The 23,679-nt window shown below is 42.9% G+C and overlaps 1 protein-coding gene across 4 annotated transcripts in view; it reads right to left on the bottom strand.

Annotated features, from left to right (window-relative positions):
• Positions 1-725: 725 nt before the first annotated feature.
• Positions 726-23,679, bottom strand: part of NAA35 (N-alpha-acetyltransferase 35, NatC auxiliary subunit) — a 53,413-nt gene continuing 30,459 nt past the window's right edge. For all 4 annotated transcript variants that reach the window (XM_075211066.1, XM_075211065.1, XM_075211069.1 and 1 more), the window contains exons 18-23: positions 22,689-22,825; positions 13,812-13,879; positions 12,761-12,901; positions 12,014-12,136; positions 8,702-8,782; positions 726-1,042 (exon numbers count right to left, since the gene is read on the bottom strand). In XM_075211066.1, coding sequence (XP_075067167.1) covers positions 983-1,042; positions 8,702-8,782; positions 12,014-12,136; positions 12,761-12,901; positions 13,812-13,879; positions 22,689-22,825 — 610 coding nt within the window. In that variant the 3' untranslated portion in view covers positions 726-982. The remainder of the gene's footprint in view (positions 1,043-8,701; positions 8,783-12,013; positions 12,137-12,760; positions 12,902-13,811; positions 13,880-22,688; positions 22,826-23,679) is intronic.

The following is a 23,679-nucleotide window of genomic DNA, read 5'->3' as shown; positions in this document are numbered from 1 at the left end:
AGTAAATACGCCATAAGCGCTGCCCAGCCATACATCTTTCTGTAAGTTTCAGCTGCCAGAGATGGAACAGACTGCTATGTGCAAAACCACCTATTCACATTTCATCATTTTTCTAGTACAGGTTAGATCAGCGGTGGGCAACAGGCAGTCTGTCTCCTCCTACCACCTGAGAACTGTACCAAGGTAGGGTTTACATGGTGAAACACTTTTACACTCTACATGAAGCAAGTGCTAGTGAAATACCTGTTGTGTCATTAAGTGATATCTACATAAAAGTTCTGCATTTGAGTAAGCAGTAAAACCACCATATAAATTGGCTTCATTTTATAGATGGGTGATAGACATGGTTTTCTCTGGACCAAAAAAAAATATACCATCAATGAGATTTTCACATTAAATATGGATCACTATGATTAAGCTGTGTTTTTATACATAAGTTAATGAATAGAATTCTTCCTTGGATGAACGTTTTAAAAAATTGCTTGTTAATTAAGTTTGGGGACATGTTTAAGTTTTATTTATATATTTTTAGAGTCCTCTTGGCATGTACTTCCTTGTATATCGTTTCTCTATATGTATTTAGGTGAATTGGAAAACTCCACCCTTTGGGAAACAGCGTATGTTTCAACATCTCATGGCTGTTATACCATTATTCCTTTGTGATCTAGTGCATCTGTTCAAAAAACATTTTTCTTGTTAATACAATATACAACAAACAACAGACATAAAATATTTTAAATATTTAGTGAAAAACAGATGCCTTAACACTCATGATATAGATCCAACATAGCTGATTTACAAACTGTCCACAGTTTGTGGCTTTACATAAAAAGTAACCAGTGCATTAGAAAAAGAATAAAAAAACAAAAAAACCCAAACAAACTGCATTTTCACATTAGCCCTGCACTCAGCCACACATTAAATAGACTAAAACACTCTCGATGTAAAATGTATTACACAGTCTCTTCTCCCTGCCGATCATTTACACCAGTTTCACAGCAGGGAAATATTTGTGTGCAGAGAAATCAAACTCAGGTGGAATCTGCATTAAAAGAAGAGAAGTTACACAGATATGTTATAAGTATAGATTAATAATAACCAAACATTGAGAGGACATGGTACAAATTAATAAAATACAATATCAATATTTAACATGTGTTTTAATCAAAGCACTTTCTGTACTTGCCTCTTTTACTTCTGATAAAGATCCAACCCATGTGTGTCACGTGATAGAATGTTTAACAGTCAGTGAATATAAAACACCTGATAATGAGGATTTCTTACCCAAGTTATTCTGGCCATTCATAGTGGACAGTGCTCAAAATTGACCACAATGCCTGATAATAATGCAATGAAGATCACAGCTATTGGTCTGTGTGAGTGGGCAACCGCTTCATTTGAGCTAGAAGTGATCGGACGGAACGGCCCTTGTGTCTGTAAGCAAGCTGACTGCTCAAGTTTTAAATTAACTATTGGTTTCCCATTGGTAGGATTGGCCTGTGTGTGGCCACCTTTACAGTCTTAATACAAATGCATTTAAAATACACTTACCAAATAAAATGGGATTTAAAAGAAGCATTGTACAGTGGAACGTTTAAATTGTTAGTCAACAGACAAATAATCAATTTAGTTCCCAATACCTACATTCTAATTATGAAAGGGGATCTGCATGTTTTGAAAGCTTTCAACATAAATTAAACTTTAGGCAATTAATTCCAATCTACAATCCTCAAGCACCCCTGTAACAGTTCAGGTTTTAAGTATATTCATGCTTGATTACTGATGGCTGAACTAAATTGACTGAGGAACTAGTTATGTCAAGTGTACTCAAGCAGGGATATCATTAAAGCCTGGACTGCTGGGGGACAGTGGCTTAAAGAATGGAGTTGGGAAATGCTGGGTTAGCCAAAAAAGTGTATCACTTATACTCCGTTTTGTTGTTTTCTACCCCTAAACTGATCCTATCAAAATGTGTAGAATTACAGTTGCAATGTAGAGATATTTGCAGCAATCTAGCTTTTGTTAAACAATAACTAGACCAGTGTTGGCTAACCTCTGACACTCCAGGTGTTTGTGAAACTACAAGTCCCAGGATGCTTTGCCAATATATAGCAGCTTATTGCTGGAAGGGTATGCTGGGACTTGTAGTTTCACAACACCTGAAGTGTCACAGGTTAGCCAACACTGAACTAGACAGTAACTGTCTAAGCCTGATGTACAATGTGGTATTTCTAGCTTGCCCCAGTTCCTTGCTTCCTGAAGAAGAAATGAGAACATTAGATAGGTCTCTTGTTTTCTCTGAAGAGACACAACAAAAACAATGTGAAATGCAGTTTGTGTGATTGCCCGCCCATGAGCCAAATAACCAGATCATGTCCTATTTGGCCACCTACATGGGTGGAAATATTGGACATTGATTCAAGGACAGGATCAGCACATATGTGGGCAGCTTTACATTTCCACATGTCCCATATTTCTACCAGAGTGTCTTATTGCAATTTGCAAACTCAATCAACAAATCTTTATGGAAAAGTATCAGAGACTGAAGAGAAGTAAAGAACACTTGCCATCCTTACATTTCCAGGATATCCACCTACCTGCATATGTCTACACCTGTCCGGTGGTGTTATGCAGGGTACATATCACATAGGATTATATTTTTTTGTAATATAAGTGTATTCATGGTCACAAGAACTGTTTTTTAAGGAGCAGCAAATGTACAAATAACTTCCTGTGCAGCAAATGTACAAATAACTTCCTGTGCTCTTGCATCAGTATTATCAGTAGTTTAAAGAGTGACTTTGGAAACACTTGTTTCTTGTGCATATAGCAGGAAAGTGAACATTCTTGCTGAACTTTGCTTCGCTTTGGAGTGTTTTAAATTCAAATGCATGAACTGACTGGCGTGACTGATCTTTAGGCTCTTACAAATACGCAGTTGGTAAGAGCTCCATGACTAGCTGTAAGTTGATGGAGCAATGACCAGGAGTAAAAGTGACATGGTCCCTGTTCACATGATTACAGTGATAATGAATCACAGTAAAAGTTTAGATAGAAAATCAAATTTTTACCACACCTCTCAACTGACCCGATTTAATTGAGTCCCGATTTGAGAGCTCTGTCTCGCCATCCTGAAAATTGGGGCAGAATTCTGTCAACTGCTGCTCTTTATGGCAGAGCAGCAATGAAAGGGTGCATGGCCATGAAGGGGGTTTGGAGAGGAGGGAAGGAGAGAACAGGACAGCATAGCACTTCAAATGTGCTAGAGAGGCCCCAGGGGTGACCATGATTTATTCCATATAATCAAACTTATAGTTGCTCCAAATCAATCTATTGTCTTATTGTATTTGGTGGAAAATGTTGAACTGAATGGGATTGGGTTTAAGCACTGACATAGGGCTATTGTAGTCTTATCATGAAAGCCCAGCAATACTACAACTGTCTTAAACTGTGCATGCACCACAAATTTCTTTATGCTCCGTCAGATCAACTCTGTAATGGGTTTGAAGCAATTGCTTTTAATCAGGTAAGTTGTCAAAATATTATTGTATTCTCTTAACTGTATACTGATGTCCTTGTGCAAAAATGCTTTTGTTTATTTGGAAAAAAATTGATGTGCACGTGACCAGTTTAAGGTCACACAAGGGAGGGGGACAGGAAAGATTGAGAGCTGATAAACCAAGGTCCTAAATAATGTGGCTAAAAACTAATATTGCCAAGGAATTGTTCAGTTTGTGCAAATTGTCAGTTCCTTGCGACTGGTTTACTGTGACCTCCCTCTTTAATATCATGATGCTTGCTGTACATTAAATGCAATTTTAATTTATATTTCAATATCAAATAATGGTTTGCACTTTCTGTACCCTAACCCTGGTTTCAGGCTTCAAATATACCTTTTAGACTGTGATTGTACACTGTGGCTACCAAAATCTAACCCTTAAAAGGTAATATCTCTTCCCTTCTGATATTTCCTGAAACTTTTGATGAATTTAGCCTCACAGCTAAAAAAGCAATACTTTGGACATGAAAAGAGGATTAATACTTACGAAAAATCGGTTTCTCTCATTCCATCTGGGGGACATTGCTAACCATGGGGTAGATTAGGGTAGGGAGGAGTCTGGCGCCCAAAAAGTTAATCTTTTGCTGCTGACAGGCATATCCCCCCACCCCTTCCCCACAGAACTCAGTTTGATTAACAAAGCCCTAGGAAGATATGCCAATCAACCAAACACAAAAAACAAAGAAAAGAGGGGGGGAACGCAGTGTCCCCCAGATGGAATCAGAGAAACCGATTTATCGTAAGTATAAATCCTCTTTCATCCATCTGGGGGACACTGCTAACCATGGGGACTTACTAAAGCAGTCCCTCTGATGGGTGGGATCGCTCTGATTGCCCCACACGTAGAGCACTACGGCCAAATGAGGCGTCCTCAGATGCAAAAACATTAAATTGGTAGAATTTTGTGAAAGTATGGACCGAGGACCAGGTAGCTGCCCTGCATAGCTGGTCCGCTGAGACCCCGTTTTGCGCTGCCCAAAACGCCCCAACCGAATGGGTAGAATAGGTAACAATACGCTTCGGCACAGGACACTTAGTACGGACATAAGCCTCCCTAATTGTTAGGGTAAGCCACCTAGCAATTGATTGCTTAGACGCAGGTCATCCTCGCCTAGCGAAATCAAATAACACAAATAGAGAATCTGTCTTACGTATCTTTGCAGTTCTCTTAACATAAATCCGCAACGCCCTAACGACATCTAAACATTTACTTCCTTTTGTTCCAGTAACCTGAGGATCCTCTCTGAATACCGGAACTACTATTTCCTGATTAATATGGAAACCCGACACCACGTTAGGGAGGAAGGATGGAATAATCCTTAAAACTGCCCTATCCTCATGAAAGACCAAATAAGATTCTTTATAAGATAAGGCCCCCAGCTCGGAGACCCTCCTAGATGAGGCAATAGCCAGCAGGAAAACTGCTTTCCAAGTCAAGAACCGCAATTCCGCTGAGCAAAGTGGTTCGAATGGAGGCTCCTGCAACATGTCCAGGACCAAATTAAGATCCCAAGGATCCATAGGATGCATGTAGGGTGGCTGGATGTGAAGAACTCCCTGCAAGAAAGTTCTAACATCCGGAATCTCCGCCAGCCGTCTGTGAAAATACACTGACAATGCTGACACCTAAACCTTTAAGGTTCCCAACCGGAGACCCACATCCAAGCCACCCTGCAAAAAAGCTAGAAATCTAGCCAGCCAAAAGGATTTTGAATTGTAAGATTTCTTTTTACACCATGTTATATACACATGCCAGATGCGGTGATAAATCCTAGCCGAAACTGGCTTCCTGGCTCTTAGGAGAGTGTCTACTACACTCACAGAGAACCCTCTGGCTCTCCACAGACTGGATTCAAAAGCCATGCCATTAAAGTCAGCCGGTCTAGACCCTGATGTAAGAATGGTCCCTGGGTCAGCAGATCTCTTCGAAGTGGCAACCGAACCCCTTGACCTACTGCTACCAGAAGAATCTCTGGGAACCATACCCTTCGTGGCCAGGCTGGAGCTACCAGAATGACTGGTCGATCTCCCTGCTTGACCCTTTGGAGGACCCTGGGAATCATTGATATGGGTGGGAACAGGTATCCTAACCTGAAGTCCCAAGGCATTGTTAGGACGTCCACTGCCAGAGCCAGTGGGTCCCTTGTTCTTGTGCAAAACTCTGGGACTTTCCTGTTGACTCTTGACGCCATCAGGTCTCGATCCGGAAGTCCCCATTTGTCCACCAGCAACTGGAATACTTCCGGATGCAGAGCCCACTCCCCTGGTAGAATTTTGTGCCGACTTAGATAGTCTGCTTGTACGTTCTGTTTCCCTGGGATAAACACCGCTGGCAGCGCAGGCATGTTTCTTTCTGCCCAGGCAAAAATCTGAAACATGACCCTCATCGCTCTTGCACTCCTGGTGCCCCCTTGCCTGTTTATGTATGACACTGCCGTGGCATTGTTGGACTGGATGCGAACCGGCCTTCCCTGTAACACACCCTGAGCCCTCTTATTTCAAAAAAGTTTCCAACTTACGATCGGTTGAATCCTGTAGGGCTGCCGTTCCTGGTACGGGTAGCGTGGTCTGGCGAACCAGTCTCGCCACAGGCGCATCTACTCTCGCCACCTATTCCCATCTGGTCATGTCCTCCTCTTGTAAAGGATATAATGAACCAAATTTTCTAGGCACAGTGAACCTCTTGTCCGGATGCTTCCAAGAGGCCTCTGCAATCTCTCTCAGCTCTGCTGAGGGAGGGAACCTGACCACCTGTTTAGAAGCCTTCTTAAAGAGAGACCGGTCCAAGGACCTCGTCTCCTCTATTTCAATAAACCCCAAGGTCTGACGTACTGCTTTTACCAGATCGTCCATACCCTGGTGTCTGGAGCTTCCTTCTGATTCTATTAATGAAAGATCAGAATCCTCTAACAATTCACCTTCCTCCACCGAGGATCCCTCTGAATCAGACAGAGACAACAGCGTATTAGCCGATCTATGTCTTTTATAACTACGAATATGTCTAGGATTTTCCAGCAATTGGGTTAGTCGGTCAAGATCTCTAGCCACTCCCGACCATCCCGCCTCCCCACTGTGGGGTGACTCTTGCAGTGCCGGGGAAGGAAATTGTACAACCTCTGGAGGTAATGAACTACTCATTTCCCCTCCCAACTTTACTGGGGGTTGTATCTCAGAGGTAGATGGAAGTCTCATAGCCACCACTGGGATCTCTGCTGGTTTAGATAACAGGTTCACAAGGGTATTAACCCCCTGTGAAAAGGTTGCCATCCACTCTGGAGGCTCTGTCCCCTGAATAGGGCTGTCTTTAGGCTGCAATATTACAGGTGTCACAGCACAACCAGCACAAAGCCCCTGATCCAGACGTTCACTGGTTAATTTAACGTTACACTTTAAACAGATCATATGTTTGGCACGTGTTGCTTTACTTTTATCAGTCATTATTGGGAGAAAAAATAAAGCCACAAACAACCAGGCAAGCACAAACACTCAATAGTTATCAGAAATACTAACTAATTATGTCTTAACACATTACAGCATCTCTGAATTAACACAGGAGAGCCAAATTTTGTTGTTTTATACAGGTTCTACTTAATATATATGCCCATTACAATTATACTTCTCTATCCATGCAATACAGAGAAAAATAAATGATACTTAGCAGGGAGATGTTTGCCAGCAGCTATGCCTTCTCCAAATGGCTGCTGTGTCCTTCCTTCCTTTGTAATTTGGCGCCAAAAGGAATCTTCCACCTGCTCACTCAGCGGGGGAGGTTTTCTAACTTCCCCCTCCCTGGCTCTCTCTGTTTCACCTGTACAGACTGACAGTAATTTCCACACACTTCCTGTGAGTGAAATCTCTGCTATCCGCTCCTCTGTTCCCCTCTGCAAATCGCTAAATAGCGCAAACATTAGCTCAAGTTACCCCATCTCTTTCCTAGAGGAGAGGACTTGGTATATTCCATGGCCCCGGGGACGGCAAGAGCACCGGCGCTTACTGCCTGTGGCAGCGCCTCACTCTGCTAGCAGTGTGAGAGCGCATCTCACACTGCGAGAAGTCTCACTGTTTCCAACCTCTCAGCGGGTGCCGCGGCTCCCCCGCTGTACAGTCCTTCTCTGCTCACGAGTGCGCTTTGTCTCAGAGCCACTCGTGCACTATGTCAACAGCTAAAAACAAAAAAAGCCTAAACCCCGTGTACTCAGTTCACTGTGCAGCTCTCCAAACTTCAGCCCATACTCCTAGGGCACCTACTTCAAACTGAGTTCTGTGGGGAAGGGGCGGGGAGATATGCCTGTCAGCAGCAAAAGATTAACTATTTGGGTGCAAGACTCCTCCCTACCCTACTCTACCCCATGGTTAGCAGTGGCCCCCAGATAGATGAAAGAGAAAGTTACAATAGAAATTAAAATAGCCCTGTTATGCCAAACATAATAAATTATTAAACCAAATTGTCATCAATTTCATGGTTACTGAAAACAAAATGGTTTTGTTTCCTGTAGCCGTTTTTTTTTTCATGCAGCATTTAGAAAGCCCTTTAAGTAGATGACATTTGCATATACTGTGTGATTTGGTTGTAGCAGACATGTATTTGTTTCATAAGTCACTGATTGCAGTCCTCACTAAAGAACATTTCTGTGCATGTCTACTACACTATTTTCACCTTGAAACATAATGTCAAGACACTTTGGGTGTGGTGTGCTCTGTTCACAGGAAGCTTCAGTGCTTGTATTCAATCCATTTTAACAATTGCAAACAAACTATTGGATCTTACCATTGAAAAATGAGTCATGAGGCTCACATGGGTGGGGATTTTTTCCTTACACTTTCTTTTATTCTTTAATGACATATGAAGAAACCCACAATGCAGCTTTTACCCTTCAACATATCTAAATGGTATAACATTTCTTGCTACTGTTTAACACCATCTGTTTTCATAAGTTATCATGAAGAAGGGAATACTTAAATATGAGCAGATTGTGTGTTTCATGGACCACACTGAAGAGTTTTTGTGGTTTATATTTTCTCTTTGATCATATTTATACTTTTTAAACAGGTCCAATCCACATGCATAATCACCAATTTTAAACACAAAAAGCAAAATAAACAAGCAATGCAAATGTACATTACTGCATTTCCAAGACATACCTTAGAGTCCTTCTTGTGGCCCCCAGCAAGCAATTTCATTACCACTATATTGTTCTTGGCAACTTTCAAAATTTCATTGACCTAAATAAATACAATAAATTAATAAAGTACAATATAATTTCTGCAAAGCTATACTAAATAATTTTTTATTGTGATATAAAAGTAGGTTGCAATACAGACTCTCAAGTCTTTAAGTGCCAGAACAGCAGTGTTTACTAAAGGAAATGTGATTTATTAACCTACTATTCTCCTAAAAAAAAATATGGCACAGATTATTACCTGCAGACAATCTCCAATCTATGTGGGACCAAGTCCTGTAAAAGAGTTTTCCACTTCACATTTGATTTTTTGTTACCAAATCCCCTCCCTCAAGTGGCTCTTTAGCCTGTCAGTTTAATATCCAGTCTTGTTTTATTTCTGTGTTTTTTTCCCCCAGTTATAAAGTGCAGCAAAGTATACAATGCATAATAACAGAATAAATGAGAATATTATAAATTGTTAAAGCTCCTCCCCTGGGAACCTCTCTATTTGTTGAACTCTCAACCTGCCCTCCTGATCCCATACCCCCCACCCCCCCCTCCAGCTCCTTAGAACCCTCTTGCCTACTGCCTGCTCTCCCCATGCCCACTTCTTCAACTTTTTCGTCTTCACAGGTATCTTCCCCTCTTCCTTCAAAATTGGGCTTGTCTCGCCTGGGCCTATCTGCAGCCTTTGACACAGTAGGTCACCCTCTCCTGCTGCACATCCTTAGCACCAATGACCTTTCTGACACTGTCCTCTCATGGTTTTCCTCCTATCTCTCTAACTGGGCGCTCTCTGTTTCTACCTCAGGCTCCCTATTCGTCCCACTTCCCATTGGAGTCCCTCAGGGCTCTGTCCTTGGCCCTCTGCTCTTATCTTTGTACACCTCTTCTCTGGGTGAACTTATCAACTCCTTCAGCCTCCAGTACCACCTCTATGTCGATAACACCCAAATGTACATCTCTTCTGACCTCTCCCCTTCCCTCCTCTCCAAGGTGTCCTGTTGCCTCTATGTTGCCTCTATGCCATCTTCTCCTGGATGTCTCTTTATTTCCCTAAAGTGAACAGATCTGAAAATTATAGTCTTCCCTCCCTCAAGAGTTGTTACCTAGCTCCTCCCCCTCTACACCACCTTCCTGTTTAGGCTTCTGTTTATGTTTAACCAAGCCCCACAGAAAGAGAGACAACAGAGGGAAAACAACAGAACTAGGGGAATACATCATCCTCTTGAACAAAAAACACAACATGTCACAAAAGGAGAAACTAGAGCGTTAAGGGTGGACGCCTGGTGTCCCCCAATGGACTAAGAAATGGGTTTTACGCAAATTTGAAAATCCTATCTTCTCCTGCATTCTACTGGGGAATATCGGGGACATTCCAAAGCCACCATCATGGGTGGGAATGCTCAGAAGAAATGGCACAAAGCATCTGTCACCCAAAACTGGCATACCCTGATGCAAAAACATGAACTTTGTAAAACTGAGTAAACATGAGAACGGAGGACCAGGTGGCCGCCCGACACAGCTGCGTGGTCGAGGCACCATGCCACGCTGAAGTAGAGTAGGCCCCAAGATCTGGAACAGGCTGCCCAACCCCACCATATGGCTGTCTGAGTACAGCCGTAATCCAGCAAACAGTCACCTTAGAGGCTGCCCAGTCTCTCTTGTGTGCATCTTAGAGGACCAAAAGATAAGTACACAAAGCTCGGACCACATCCAGAAAACAAAGAGAAACCTTGTCTTCTGAAAAATCTTCATTTGGTCAGGGCTGGGATGACAATGTCCTGACTCATGTGGAATCTGGACACCTCCTTAGGGAGAAATGAAGGCTTGTCTTGAAGAACCGCCCTATCAATAAAAATAAGAAGAGGAAACTTGCAGGATAATGCTGCGAGCTCTGAAAACTCTTCTAGCCAAAGAAATGTCTAAAAGGAAGACAGTCTTAAACTTTAGAAAATTCAAAGTCACTGTGTCCAAGGGTTCAAAGGGGAAATGCTGCAAAGAGTTCAACAAAAAGTTTAAATCCCAAGGTGCTAAGTGAACAATGGCGCAAACCAGCATCCAGCCCATCCTGCAAGAACATAAGTAATCTAGACATTCAAAAAGAGGTAGGGTACCCCTTCTTTTCATACCAGGCAATTCATATCCTCCAGACAAGATGACAATTTAGCTGAACCCTGTTTCCAAGTCTGGCTTGCAACAAGCACTCAGACAAACCCTTAGCTCGAAAGATCATGGCTTCAACAGCCTTGCTGTTAAAGCAAAGAGGTTCTAAACAGAGATGATAAAATGGTCCTTGACTTAAAAAATCCTCTCTCTTTACCTTCTTTAAGACCATCGGTAGCATGGCTGCTGGTGGAAACAGATAAACTAGGAGGAATAGCCAAAGCGGACATGGTGTCTACTTAGACACCCAGAGAATTTCTTGCCATGAAGCAGTAGAGATGAACCTTGTTGTTCAACCAAGACCCCATCTGTCCACCAACTCACAAAACACCTGGAGGGACCATTCGTCACTATGCAGAGTCTACCTGCTCCGAAAGTCCGCCTCCTAACTTTCTATCACGGGATCAAAATTGCCATGACAGGCTGGACGTGAGTTTCAGCCCACCAAAAAAATCATGTGAATCTTGCATATGGCTAAAGGACTCTTGATGCCACACTGGTATTTGAGGTATGCCACCACCGTGGCATTGTCCGACTGTATTTTCACGACTCTTCCCTGCAGCAAACGATCGGCATGATTAGAGTGCGGAGCACCACTCACATTTCCAATACATTAACTGGAAGCTTGGATTCCACCAAAGACCCAGAAAACGGACTTGAAGACAGAAGGCACCGCTAGCAAGGGTTTCCATTAAGACTGCAACCCCTACCTGACCTAGCCCCCAAGGAATCTAATGGCTGCCTAAAGCAATAGACAGCCACCTCAGGTGGCCCAACCGTGGCTTCCTATCACCTAAATGTTTTTGCTGTATCAGTCAAAATTCCTTACAACAGGACTATCTTAGAGAATGAGGGCATCAGAAATGCATACAAAATTTCTTACTAGTGGCACACATATTACATTACATAGCTTGTCCTGAGATAATGATAAAATATATAGTTAGGGATAGTTGCTTCCCTCTTTACTTCTAACTTCCCATTACAGAATAAATCAAACCAAATCCAAAATAAGTGACCCATTTTTGTGATCAGTATTCTGATTAGCTAATATAAAACAAACAAATGCAAACACATGTAGCTGGTTATTTCTGAATGGGATGCACACTAAGGATAAAAGAAATCTTACCTCTTGATCTTGATTTGGAATATTTTCCAAAATCATTCTTGCTTGTTGAAAATGTTTGCTTGCAGCCATATACAGGTCTGAAGATTGAGGTGGAGGACTGTATTTATTTAAGTCAGACATTTCCTTAGATGTACAACAAGAGAAAGCAGGTATTACTTTCACATCACACATTAAAATGGAGCATCATGATCTACAAAAGTTTACAGACTACAAGCCACAGAACCAAAAAGAAGGACACAGCTGTGATGTATGGTAAAGCCTCTCTTCTAATATAGGATTCAAGAGCCAGTCACTCAAATATAAAAGTCGTCTGGATATTTTAAGGAGCCGGATAAGATATTCATCATCCACTGACATTAGCAGAAATTATTCCCAAAATCTAGGTGCCAACAGTAGCTACCTGGCTCCTGGGATTTGCCCCATCCTGCTATTAAAACATATCACCTAAATTAGAAAAGGGGCAGCCTGTGGAGATGGCTAAATCTATTGACAACATAACTTGTATTCATGAGCATAAATATGCAGATAAGACATTTAATTTAATGCTCAATTAATAAAATTAATCTCTACTACTAAATATACCTCACCCTCCCCCCAATAATATTTCAAATTGGTTTTAGAGATAACTCATCACAATGATCTGTGGTGAAGTGTACATGTTTTTCTTACACAAGTATGTCCTTCAAGTAAATACGACAGTCTGCAGTTGGCGTAAACCTTTTATTGAAGGCAAATGTACAAAATTACCTTAAACTGCAAGTAGTGCACTGGCGGTGGGGTGATAACACTGTTGAATGGTGCAAACCTGTGCTCATACCGAACTTGTTCACTGTCCAGCTCAAACTTGGGTTTCCTCACTTTGCCATCCATGTCAAATGCGATCATTGTCTAAAAGAAACAATTAGAATTCAAACATTTAAAAGCTGGACTACCATAAATCTAAAAAACTAATAGCAGCTTTATTAGAGAGCTCTATTTGTTTCCAAATTTGCTTATTGTCAAGATTCTCAAAAAGGAAAGATTATGTTAATCAGAGGTTAGTAAAATTGCTATATGCACAGCATAAATTGCTTCAGAATTCTGAATGGGTAGTCTGCAGTTGTCATACTGCCAGTCACAATGTTAAAGCCAGTTATGCTGTGAGTATATGAGTGGTCACCAGACTCTGCTCAATAACCAGTCTCCTTTCAATACTTTAAACCAGTGGATCCCAAACTTTCTCATTTCAAGGCACCCTTGGGGTCTCCATAATTTTTTCAAGGCACCCCTAAGCCAAAATAATTACCAAGTAGTCTCCCGCCATGTTTACCACCGGCACTGGCCGTGGCACCCCTGTAAGATCGCCGTGGCACCCCAGGGAGCCACGGCACATAGTTTGGGAACCACTGCTTTAAACAATGAAAAAAAAATTTTTTTGGTAATATTATCAATGTTGTGATAGGCATTCTTTACCATAACAAGAAAATATGTCCAATGACATTGCCTCAGAATCCCTCCACTTATCTATGGTTTCTCCTCAGAAGTAAATGTTAGTAGCATCACTAAAGTGAAAACGGGGGAATTTCTGAAAATAAGCTTAATCAGAGATATCTTGTGCAAAAAATAATGTAAGCTTTTGCATTATGCCTCTACATTGAATTGTCAGGGAAAGAAATTGTTAATATTATTTATAAAAGCTCCATGTCCCAGGCGAGGAGAAAAAGCACACAGGAAGTGACTTCAGGTAAGATTCACCAATTTACAAAACACAGACAAAGTAGCTGCTATTAGAAATGAAATGCTGAAGCTCTACATTTACCTTGTACATCCCAGCACACATGTTCTGATAAGCTTGGCTTAGAGTGATCTCTCTGCTCAGAGGACGAACTGAAAAAAACCAGAAAAAAAACACACATGCATTTATTAGTCAAACCGTAAAACAGAGAATTACTGTTTCAAAATCATAAAGAAATATTGCCACATTTGTTACTGGAAATAAATTGTGAGATAAATAACTGAATAAACTATAAATAAAAAATACAAGAAAAAAATAAGTGCTTGCTGGTAATTTTAGTCCACAATCACTTTGACAATCAGTTTGCTTAACATGTTTTCACCCAGAGTTTGGATATATCAAGGGCAACTCAAAATGGTAGCCATGCTCTGAAGGGTGGCCCCATGGCCCAAAACATGAGTGTCTCAGGTTCTAGTGAAGTGCAGAGCAACGTTACTTACGATTTGTGGCTGTACGCTTACTGTATATTGAACATTCAAACAATGCTATGTACAGTCAGGGCCGGATTAACCATAGGGCTAACTGGGCTACAGCCCAGGGGCCTATGGCATCCAGGGGGCCCTTGAAAGTGCTCAGCAGCAGTATTGATTGGTCGGGGGCGGGGGCGGGGGCGCCCCCGGCGCGATCATTGCTGCTGAGCACTTTCACTGCGCTCGTTCCCGGCGAGCTGTAGTCTCTGTACTGAGGAGATCTCGTGAGTCTCACTCTCACGAGAGCTCCTCAGTAAAGAGTGGACAGCGCACCGGAGAAGGAGGTAAGTGCCAAGAGGGGGGGGGGAGGTCGTGCAGCTCGGATCACGGGGGGGAACCCTCACAGGGGAATGGAGGCCCCCTTAGCCCAGGGGCCTCCATTCCCTTAATCTGGCCCTGTGTACAGTACAATGTGGTAGCCTAGAATAAGCCTCTAAAATTTGAGAATATACAAAAATCTGCCTTTTTTCTAGGCACTATAACATCATACCTTAACACAGATTTGGTCTCCCTATGCTAGTTGTTCCCTGTATAATGCAATTTAAACCAGCAATCCCTCATAGGTGATTTATTTTATTTCTTAAAATGGAATTACCTTTTAAACATGCACCATTTTTTTAGTTGCCCTCCTAATAATCATTTGCACCCTTCAGAGAGACTTTTGAAAAGTAGCCAAGTATGGCTGCCAAACACACAGGCTCATAGCGTGCTACGTGAAGGCGGGGGGGGGGGTTACAGTATACACAGCTCAGAGGGACATTCCGAAACATCTCTGCTCATGACATCATGTGACAGTGGTTGCCATGGTAGCACATGACACTGTGTAGTATTATAAATCATTAATAGCAGCCTGAAAGAACAAACCAAGGAAAATGGTAAAACACTAATAATCTTCATATAACCTTTCACAGTGATTTATGTTGTGAAAAAAAAACAACTTTTTTTTTCATGGGATTGCTGCTTTAAAGGGGATTTATTGACTTACTACTAAATCATTTTCTCCAAAGTCAGTGGGGGGAAACAAACATCTTTCTTGGATAAAGCTCTACTAACAGAAGGCAGGGCATTTTAAGAAAAAATTATTGCATTGGTTAGCATTGCTGCCTCACAGCACTCGGGTCATGGGTTCGATTCCTACCAGGGTTGTATTTGTGTGGAGTTTTAAATTAATTCCAAGCTTATGAGGGTATCCTCCCAGTATTGTGGTTTCCTTGCATACTCCACAAACATATTGGTAGTTTGACTGGCTTCTAATAAAAATGGACCATAGTGTGTGTGCACTAGGGAATGGGACAGGGACAGATATGAATGATTAAATATTCTATGTACAGCGCTGCATAATATGATTGGCGATAAATAACATTATTATTATTAATATGCTACTCTTGCAGGGTCAGCTTACATATAGCAAAAAAAGAGATGATGAACCTAGGAACAGAAAAGCTGAGCAGATAGAAATAAAATAAATTAAATTAAGTGATATTTCACATGGGTATGTCTGTGTTCCCACTGGTTTCAGAGAAAAGGATTTAATGGCAAGTTAATTAAAACACCTTTTCTCCTGCAGAGGAACAAGGTAATCACCCTGTGGAAATCCTGCAGCCTTCATGTAGGGAGAAGCTGGAATAAAAGGATTTTAAGAAACCACTGCTTGAAATACCTTTCCCCAGAGGCTGCTTCTGTTAAAAGAACATTATCCATACAGGAAATTTAACATATGAGAGGAAGGACCAATGATCATGTTGATAACTGTTTATTGAAACCCCTTTGCTACCATGACAAGGAAAAACGTACAGGTCAATAATATGGGAAATGAGAAGGTAGAAGGCAGCTTGTCCTCAACTGCCTAAGCTTGGACTGTCACAAAACGGATTGTTAAGCAACAGGCAACAAAAAGCCACATTTTTTTTTCGAAAGTATAAAAACTTTTAACTAGTTAAAAACCGGTTACTTCCACAAATCCCCTTATTGGGCCAATATTAAATGAAAACAATCTTTCTCTGTCCTCCTTTGGAGGACACCCGGGACATTTGGGGTATTGAGTAGGTCAGGGCGAACTGGCACTTTAAACTTCTGTTTAACTAAGCCCTAGCTCCTCCCCCTCTATACCCCACTTCCTGTTAGCCTCAGTTTAGTTTAAGTGCCCGATGAACGGGCTGCTTTTAGGGCTGAGTAGCAGCCCAATTCTGTTTATTTTTTTGTTTTTATACTGATCGGAGACTTTAGTCTCCTGTTCCTGACAGCCGGCGGCTCACTGAGCCACGTAGGCAGCTGTCAGTCACCGGCACCCCTCGGCTGCTGTTAGTGAGGACAGACTGCAGCATGCAGCGCACAGCATGGATGACTGTGCACTGTCTGAAGAGTAGAAATGGAGGTACGTGGAGGTGCCTCTGCTGCCAAAATTCTTCGTCATATGCTTTGATGCCCTCCTAAGAGCCGGCCACAGTCGCCACAGGCTGTGCCCCTCCTCCTTTGCTGACGGTTAGCTGCAGCCACTGCGCGAGGTGGGATGGCAGCAGGTAAGTGTACCCTCTCCGGGTAGTAAATTGCAGCATGTCCTCTAAGTTAGGCTGCCTCTTATTATTCTTGTCATTACAAAAAAAAAAAAAATCTATTTTTAGCTTAGGGGACTGGGTAAGGCTAGGGTCATTAAGATAATGAGCCCTGCTAGGCACTGGATTGGTTAAGAGGGTTGTCCTGTTGGACGCTTGCCAATCCAGTGCTGGGCCCTGCGGGAGAGGTGTGTTCCTCTATTGCACTTCCTCCTTGGTGGTCTCTCACTCCTTTGTGTGCAGACATCAGAATAGGCAGCCATTTTACAGCTCCAGCTTCTCCTCTTTTCTGTCCTGAGTCCAGTAAGGTAAAGGGTTTGGGGTTGTTGTTTTCCAGGGTTTTGTCTTTTGCAGGCTCACTTTCTGTTTTAGATTTGTGTGCTGCTTGTCATCTATACTGTGTTTATTACATTGTTATCTGTGTGTTTTGTCCCATCTGTTAGCATGTCAGATAAGGGAAAATCCATGCGTGTTAAGGCTGGTGTTATTTCTATGTTGAGTTTCACCTGTGCCGCCTGTAATGTTAAGTTACCGTCTGGACAGTCAGGCGTGCAGGCTGTCAGACTTTAGAGAACACACCCTGTGAAGCAGCAGTTGCTGGTTCAGATACGCGGAACCTGTCTGGGCTCGGTCTCTTTCCAATACTGTGGCTGAACTTGCCCAGTTGGTGCGGTCTGTGGCTGCTCCATCTTCTAATTCCGCTTCCACTGTGGCGAATGACATGGGTTCTGGTTCGCTTAGTCAAGGTTTGTCTGTTTCTACCCCAGCGGAGTCTATAGAACCAGTTTGGGTACGGGGACTTGCATCCTCAGTACAAGGTTTGGTTTCGGTCTCTTCCTCTTTAGAGAAGATGTTGCAATCTGCTACACCGTCTTCCTCACGTAAGCGCAAGCGGGTGGCGGCACCCCTACAGGGAAATGATTCCGATTCTGACTGTTGTTCCCAGGGAAGGGTGAAATAGCGGTGGATTCAGACATGGATGCTACTTATGTGGTGGAGGAGGTTCATTCTGATCGTCAGAGTATGGAGGAGTTAATACAGGCTGTGCGTCAGGTACTTGATTTTCCTGAGGAAGAGGTTCCCGACGCTGCAGAGGCTTCTCTTTTTGCGCACCGGAAAATTAAACCTTTCCTTTCCCCGCTTCTTCCCAATTGGAAGATTTGCTGGCTGAGCCTTGAGCTTCCCCAGATAGGAAGTTCCAAGTATCTCGGCGACTGCAGTCGTGTTATCTTTTTCCTCCTGAAGTTCTTGCTATATGGGAGGCGCCTCCACGTGTGGATGCTCCTTTTGCAAGGTTGGCCAAGGTAACTACTAATCCTCTTCCTAACACAGCCACTCTTAATGATGGTACAGATCGTAAGGTTGAGGCCGTCCTTAAGTCCATTTCGTGGCAGAAGGTGCCTCTCTGAGGCCTGCCTTGGCGTCGGCGTGGGTGCACAAGGTTGTATGCTTTTCTGGGGGTGGTTTGTTTGGCCCTCAGCTTGACTCCATTATCAGTCAAGCAACGGGAGGGAAGAGCACTTTTTTTTCCTGTTAATGCTTCCAAGCAAAGAATGTCCAGGTTCTGGTCCTTTCGGTCCTCAGGCAGGTTTCGGGGTCAATATTCATGGAGCCAATCTTAAAGGGGCCAGTCATCCGGGCGGTTTGCAGCGTGGCCTCCATGCCTGGTCTGCTTGACGTCCAGAAGCCTGCAGACAAGCATTCCGCATGACGGGCATTTTGCTCATCCGCTGTCGCCAGTGGTGGGAGCACATCTTCTTGTTCAGGGATCGTTGGTTTCAGTCTACCACAGATATCTGGGTACGGGGACTGGTGGACCGGGGATTCAAGATTGATCTGCTCGGTCTTCCTCCCAGGCGGTTCTTTGCCACAGGGCTTCCCACTTGTCCACGAAAGCAAATGGTTTTACGAGAAGCGATCCAATCCCTCCTCTCTTCCAGACTGATTATTCCGGAGCCAGAATCTCAAAAAGGTTTGGGTTTTTATTCCAACCTTTTCTTGTGCCAAAACCAGGCCCATTCTGAATCTAAAATCATTGAACACTCAAGTCAGAGTGCCCAAGTTCAAGATGGAGTCTTTGCACTAGGTCATTCACGGCATGGAACAAGGAGAGTTAATGGTGGCTTTAGACATCAAGGATGCCTATCTACATTGTTCCTATCTGGGAGGGTCATCAGTCCCTCTTGAGGTTTGCGGTTCGGTCAGAGAACTTCCAATTTTAGGCTCTTCCATTTGGACTGGCCACGGCCCCGCGTATCTTCACCAAGATCATGGCGGTCATATGGCTGCTCTGCTATAGTCCAAGGGGATTACAATCATCCCTTACCTGGATGATCTTCTTTTAAAAGGCAGAATCTCAAGAGGTACTTCAGTCACATATCTAAGTAGTGATCGAGAAACTAGAATCTCACGGTTGGATTCTCAATTTCAAATAGTCCAAGTTGATTCCATCCAAGCGGATGATCTTTTTAGGTCTTTCTTTTATTCGACACCTCACAACGACGGGTGTTCTTACCTTAGGACAAAATTCTAGCCTTGCAGAAGATGGTGAAATCTCTGTTGGCGGCAAAACAGCCCTCTGTGCATTTCGGGAAGAGAGTTCTGGGCAAAATGGTATAGACTTTCGAGGCAGTCCAGTCATGCATGGCAATTCCAGTTGGAACTTCTGTCGCAGTGGAACAAATCCCATCTGAATCAGTGGGCCAGGTATTCCTAGCGCGTCTGTCGCTTCTTTGTTCGTTGCACAAACAAAATATCTGCAGAGGACGCCCATTCTCAATTTGGAATTGGACCTAGATCACAACGGATGCCAGCCTTTGAGGTTAGAGGGGGGGGGGGGGGGGAGAATTTGTCTTCACGCTTGTTTTCAGGGTCTTTGGACTCATCATCATCATCATCAACATTTATATAGCGCCAGCAAATTCCGTAGCGCTTTACAATTGGGAACAAACATTGATAAAACAATACTGGGTAATACATACAGACAGAGAGGTAAGAGAACCCTGCTCGCAAGCTTACAATCTATAGGACAATGGGAGTTAGAAACACAAGGGCATGTGCTACATCATATTGCACAATGGACCAGCTAGAACGCAAAGGTAAAAGTATTGAGTGGGGTGTGTGTGTTGCAGTTTTGGTCAGAGGGTTGTTGTCTTGCGTTAGCTGGGTAGAGGATGGTAATAGGGTAATCTAGGGAAATTAATATGGTGGCTCAGACTCCGAAGGAATCCAAGCTTCCAATCAATGTCTTGAAACTGCAAGCATTGATTCATGCTCTTATGAGCGCGCAGGGAAGGCCAGTGAAGATTCAGTCAGATAATGCCACGGCGATGGCATACCTCAATCATTAGGGCGGCACCAGGATTCCCTTGGCCATGCGAGAGACGCACAAAATTTTTCAGTGGGCCGAAGCTCATGTTCTGATGCTCATGGCCATCTTTATTCCCGGAATAGAAAATTGGGAAGCAAATTTCCTAAGCAGGCAGACTCTGCATCCGGGCTAATGGTCCCTCCATCCGGAGGTGTTTCGTCAGTTTGTGGAACAGTGGGGTCAGCCGGATGTCGACATGATGGCATCTCGGTTGAACCACAAGGTCCCCTTCTTCTGTTCCCACGCAAGAGATCCTATGGCTGTCGTAGTAGACTCCATGTCTGTCCCTTGGAGGTACCGCTTAGTGTACCTTTTCCCACCGGTAGCCATGCTTCCATGGGTGTTATGAAAGGTAAAGAGAGAGGGTGTTCCAGTTCTTCTAGTAGCGCCGGATTGGCCGTCAAGGGCCTGGTACACCGATGTGCTCTCCATGGCAGGAGGTCGGTCGCGGTGTTTGCTAACTCAAGGTTCCTTTTGTCATCTAGGTTTACAACGTCTGGCTTTAACGGCGTGGCTGTTGAAGCCATGATCCTGCAAGCTAAGGGTTTTTCCAAACATGTGGTGCAAACCATGCTTCGAGCTCGGGTTCTGCAAAGATCTATCATAGAGTCTGGAAGACATATATTGGCTGGTGTGAAGAGAAGGGGTAACCTACTTCTTCTTTTCGCTTGTCCAGGTTGCTTAGGTTCTTGCAGGACGGGTTGAATTTGTGCCTTAGTTCTCTTAAAGGTCAGGTGTCAGCCCTTTCGGTCTTCTTTCAAAGAAGACTCGCTGTCATACCTGATGTGCACACTTTCATTCAGGGCGTGCTCCATGTACAACCTCCATATGTTCCTCCGGTAGCACCATGGGATTTGAATTTGGTGTTGAATGCTTTACAGTATCCGCCTTTTGAACCTTTCAATAAAGAGAATTCAAATTTCTGACCTGGAAGATGGTCTTCCTTTTGGCCATATCTACGGCACGAAGAGTTTCAGAGCTTGCTGCATTATCTTGCAAGTCTCCTCTTCTTGTTTTTCATGAAGACCGAGCAGTTCTTCGAACCAAGCCTTCTTTTCATCCTAAGGTGGTGTCTAGATTTCATTTAAATCAAGGCATTGTCATTCCTGCCCTGACTAATTCTAGGTCTTCGGAAAATGATGATTCTATTCGTTATCCCGATGTTGTCTGAGCCTTACGCATTTATGTGCGAAGGTCTCAGAATGTGCGCAAGTCTGAGGATCTTATGATTCTCTATGATGCTCACAATAGAGGCACGCCAGCTTTTAAGGTGACTATTGCTAGCTAGGTAGATTACGGCTGTTATCCGTCAGGCTTATAGTGGGTCTGGGAAGCCTGTCCCAGATAATCTGCGGGCACACTCTACAAGGTCTGTAAGTGCTTTATGGTCGGCTCGCCATGGTGCCTCCAGTGAACAACTGTGTAGGGTGGCCACGTGGTCTTCTTTACATATATTCACTAGGTTTTATAAGTTTAATGTCTTTGTATCCAAGGATGCAAGTTTTGGAAGAAAGGTGCTTTGTGCCATTTCTTCTGAGCGTTCCCTCCAGTGAGGCAGCTTTGGGATGTCCCCAATGTCCCTGGTGTCCCCTAAAGGAGGATAGAGAAAATGGAATTTTTGTACTTACGTTTCTCTTAATCCATTGGGGGACACCGGGCACACACCCTTAACGCTCTGGTTTCTCCTACTGTTTGACATGTTGTCTTGTTGTTAAGAGAATGTTGTTGTTTTGTTATTTTGATTCTCTTTTCTTGTTTTCTCTCTCTCCGCTTTCTGTGGGCTTGGTTAAACATAAACTGAGGCTAACAGGAAGTGGGGTATAGAGGGGAAGGAGCTAGCAATGTCCCTGGTGTCCCCCAATGGACTAAGAGAAACGGATTTTACGAAAGTACAAAAATCCCAATTGCCCCAAAGGCAACAGGGAAAGCACCCCAGTGTTACATATCCCAAACTGATGATAATTGCTAGAATAAATGCTAAAAACATAGTAGCACTCCAAGGCAAAGGACAGATCGCTGAGCCTGTTAAGTGATAAGCAGACCCCAGCACGTGATACCACATGACATATGCAGATTCCAAGGAAATAAAATCCTTTAGATTTAAAAATAAAATAAAATTTAGAAGCATGGGTCATAGCATGAGAACACTTGTTAATGTAACTTTTTCTGGCAGTGGGAGGGGTAAAACTAGCAAAAGAGGGAATTCTATTTTTAAAGAACTACTGTCTTCTGTTGGTGTCCTTCCAATGGCAGAAGAAGTAGTAAAAATAGATTTCACTATATTAACAAAAGAAAGCCCTATATGGTCCACTCACAAAGAAAAAAAGAAAAATTAAAGTTAAACGTCCCAGGATACCCAAAGCAGTTATAATTATTCGCAGTTTAACTAATGCACAGCAAAATTATGAATTCTGATCATGAAAGTATGAAATGCATCTGAACATGAAAGGTTTGTGTGTACTTAAGGTACATAGATTTTAATTTCTTAAACAGCACTTTTATACATTACTTTTCTTTTTTTTCTTAGTCTTTTTGCTGCTACGACCTTTCTGCTGTTCTTCCATTATGCGCTCTTCTGCCATCTGCGAGCTATCTGCCCGGCTTAGTGTGGACATCAGCCAAGCATAAAGAAACTCAGAGAGGTACCTAGAAAGGTTAATTTATGAAAAGGATCATTTATAGTAATCTCAATTGATAAATGTTGTCTAGAAGTGGGCAACTGTAAGCAGACATACTGTATAACTAGGGACCTCTTTCAACATTGAACTACTAAATCTAAACAACAAGTTGTATATTATAAAATATCCATTAACATTCACAAAAAGAAATGTAAAGGTTTCCAGAACTAATCCATACATAGCAACATATTAAAGATATTGCCAAGCATGTGGGGAAAGCATTTCTCTACAACATCCATCACAACACTTGTATTAAGTTTATAGTGAATTAAAGTGTAATTTCACCCACAACTAAAAATCCAGTTAGGATGGATTATCGAAAGTAAAATCCTGTATGAGAAAAAGACTTATCTGGGGATCAGCATGCAGGCACAATGGTAGCTCCCCTTATGCCCAGTATGCCCTAAGCTGCTCGCTCACACCAGTATGCTACCATTGTCCGGCAGAAATGAGTCGGCAGGAGTGAGCAGACTGCGGTCTGCCGATTCAGTCTTTTAAAAGACATGGAATGAAGCATGCATGCCGTTGGGGGACCCACTGGACCGCTTGAACGCAAGACTCCAGGTAAGCAATCTTTTGGAACCAGGTTTTACTTCTAATGCAGAGCTTGTAATATTTTACACAAAGGCAAAGAGTGAATTTTACATGTAAATTTGTATAAAAACAACAAAAAGCTACAAGATGCATTGGATCATCTTGTGATGTTGGTTTTAACCCTTTCCCTTTTTAAAAAGTGACTGATGTCTGTTCCAGCAGGCACAGGGTGCGAAAGGGGAAAGGGAGGAGATATGTTTTAAATTCAAAGATTTAAAGTGCCCTCGC

The sequence above is a fragment of the Mixophyes fleayi genome, chromosome 1 (assembly GCF_038048845.1).
Source record: "Mixophyes fleayi isolate aMixFle1 chromosome 1, aMixFle1.hap1, whole genome shotgun sequence".
NCBI classification, from domain to species: Eukaryota; Metazoa; Chordata; class Amphibia; order Anura; family Limnodynastidae; genus Mixophyes; species Mixophyes fleayi.
Note: the sequence above shows the minus strand (reverse complement) of the source record. Positions and strands in the feature narration are given on the sequence as shown.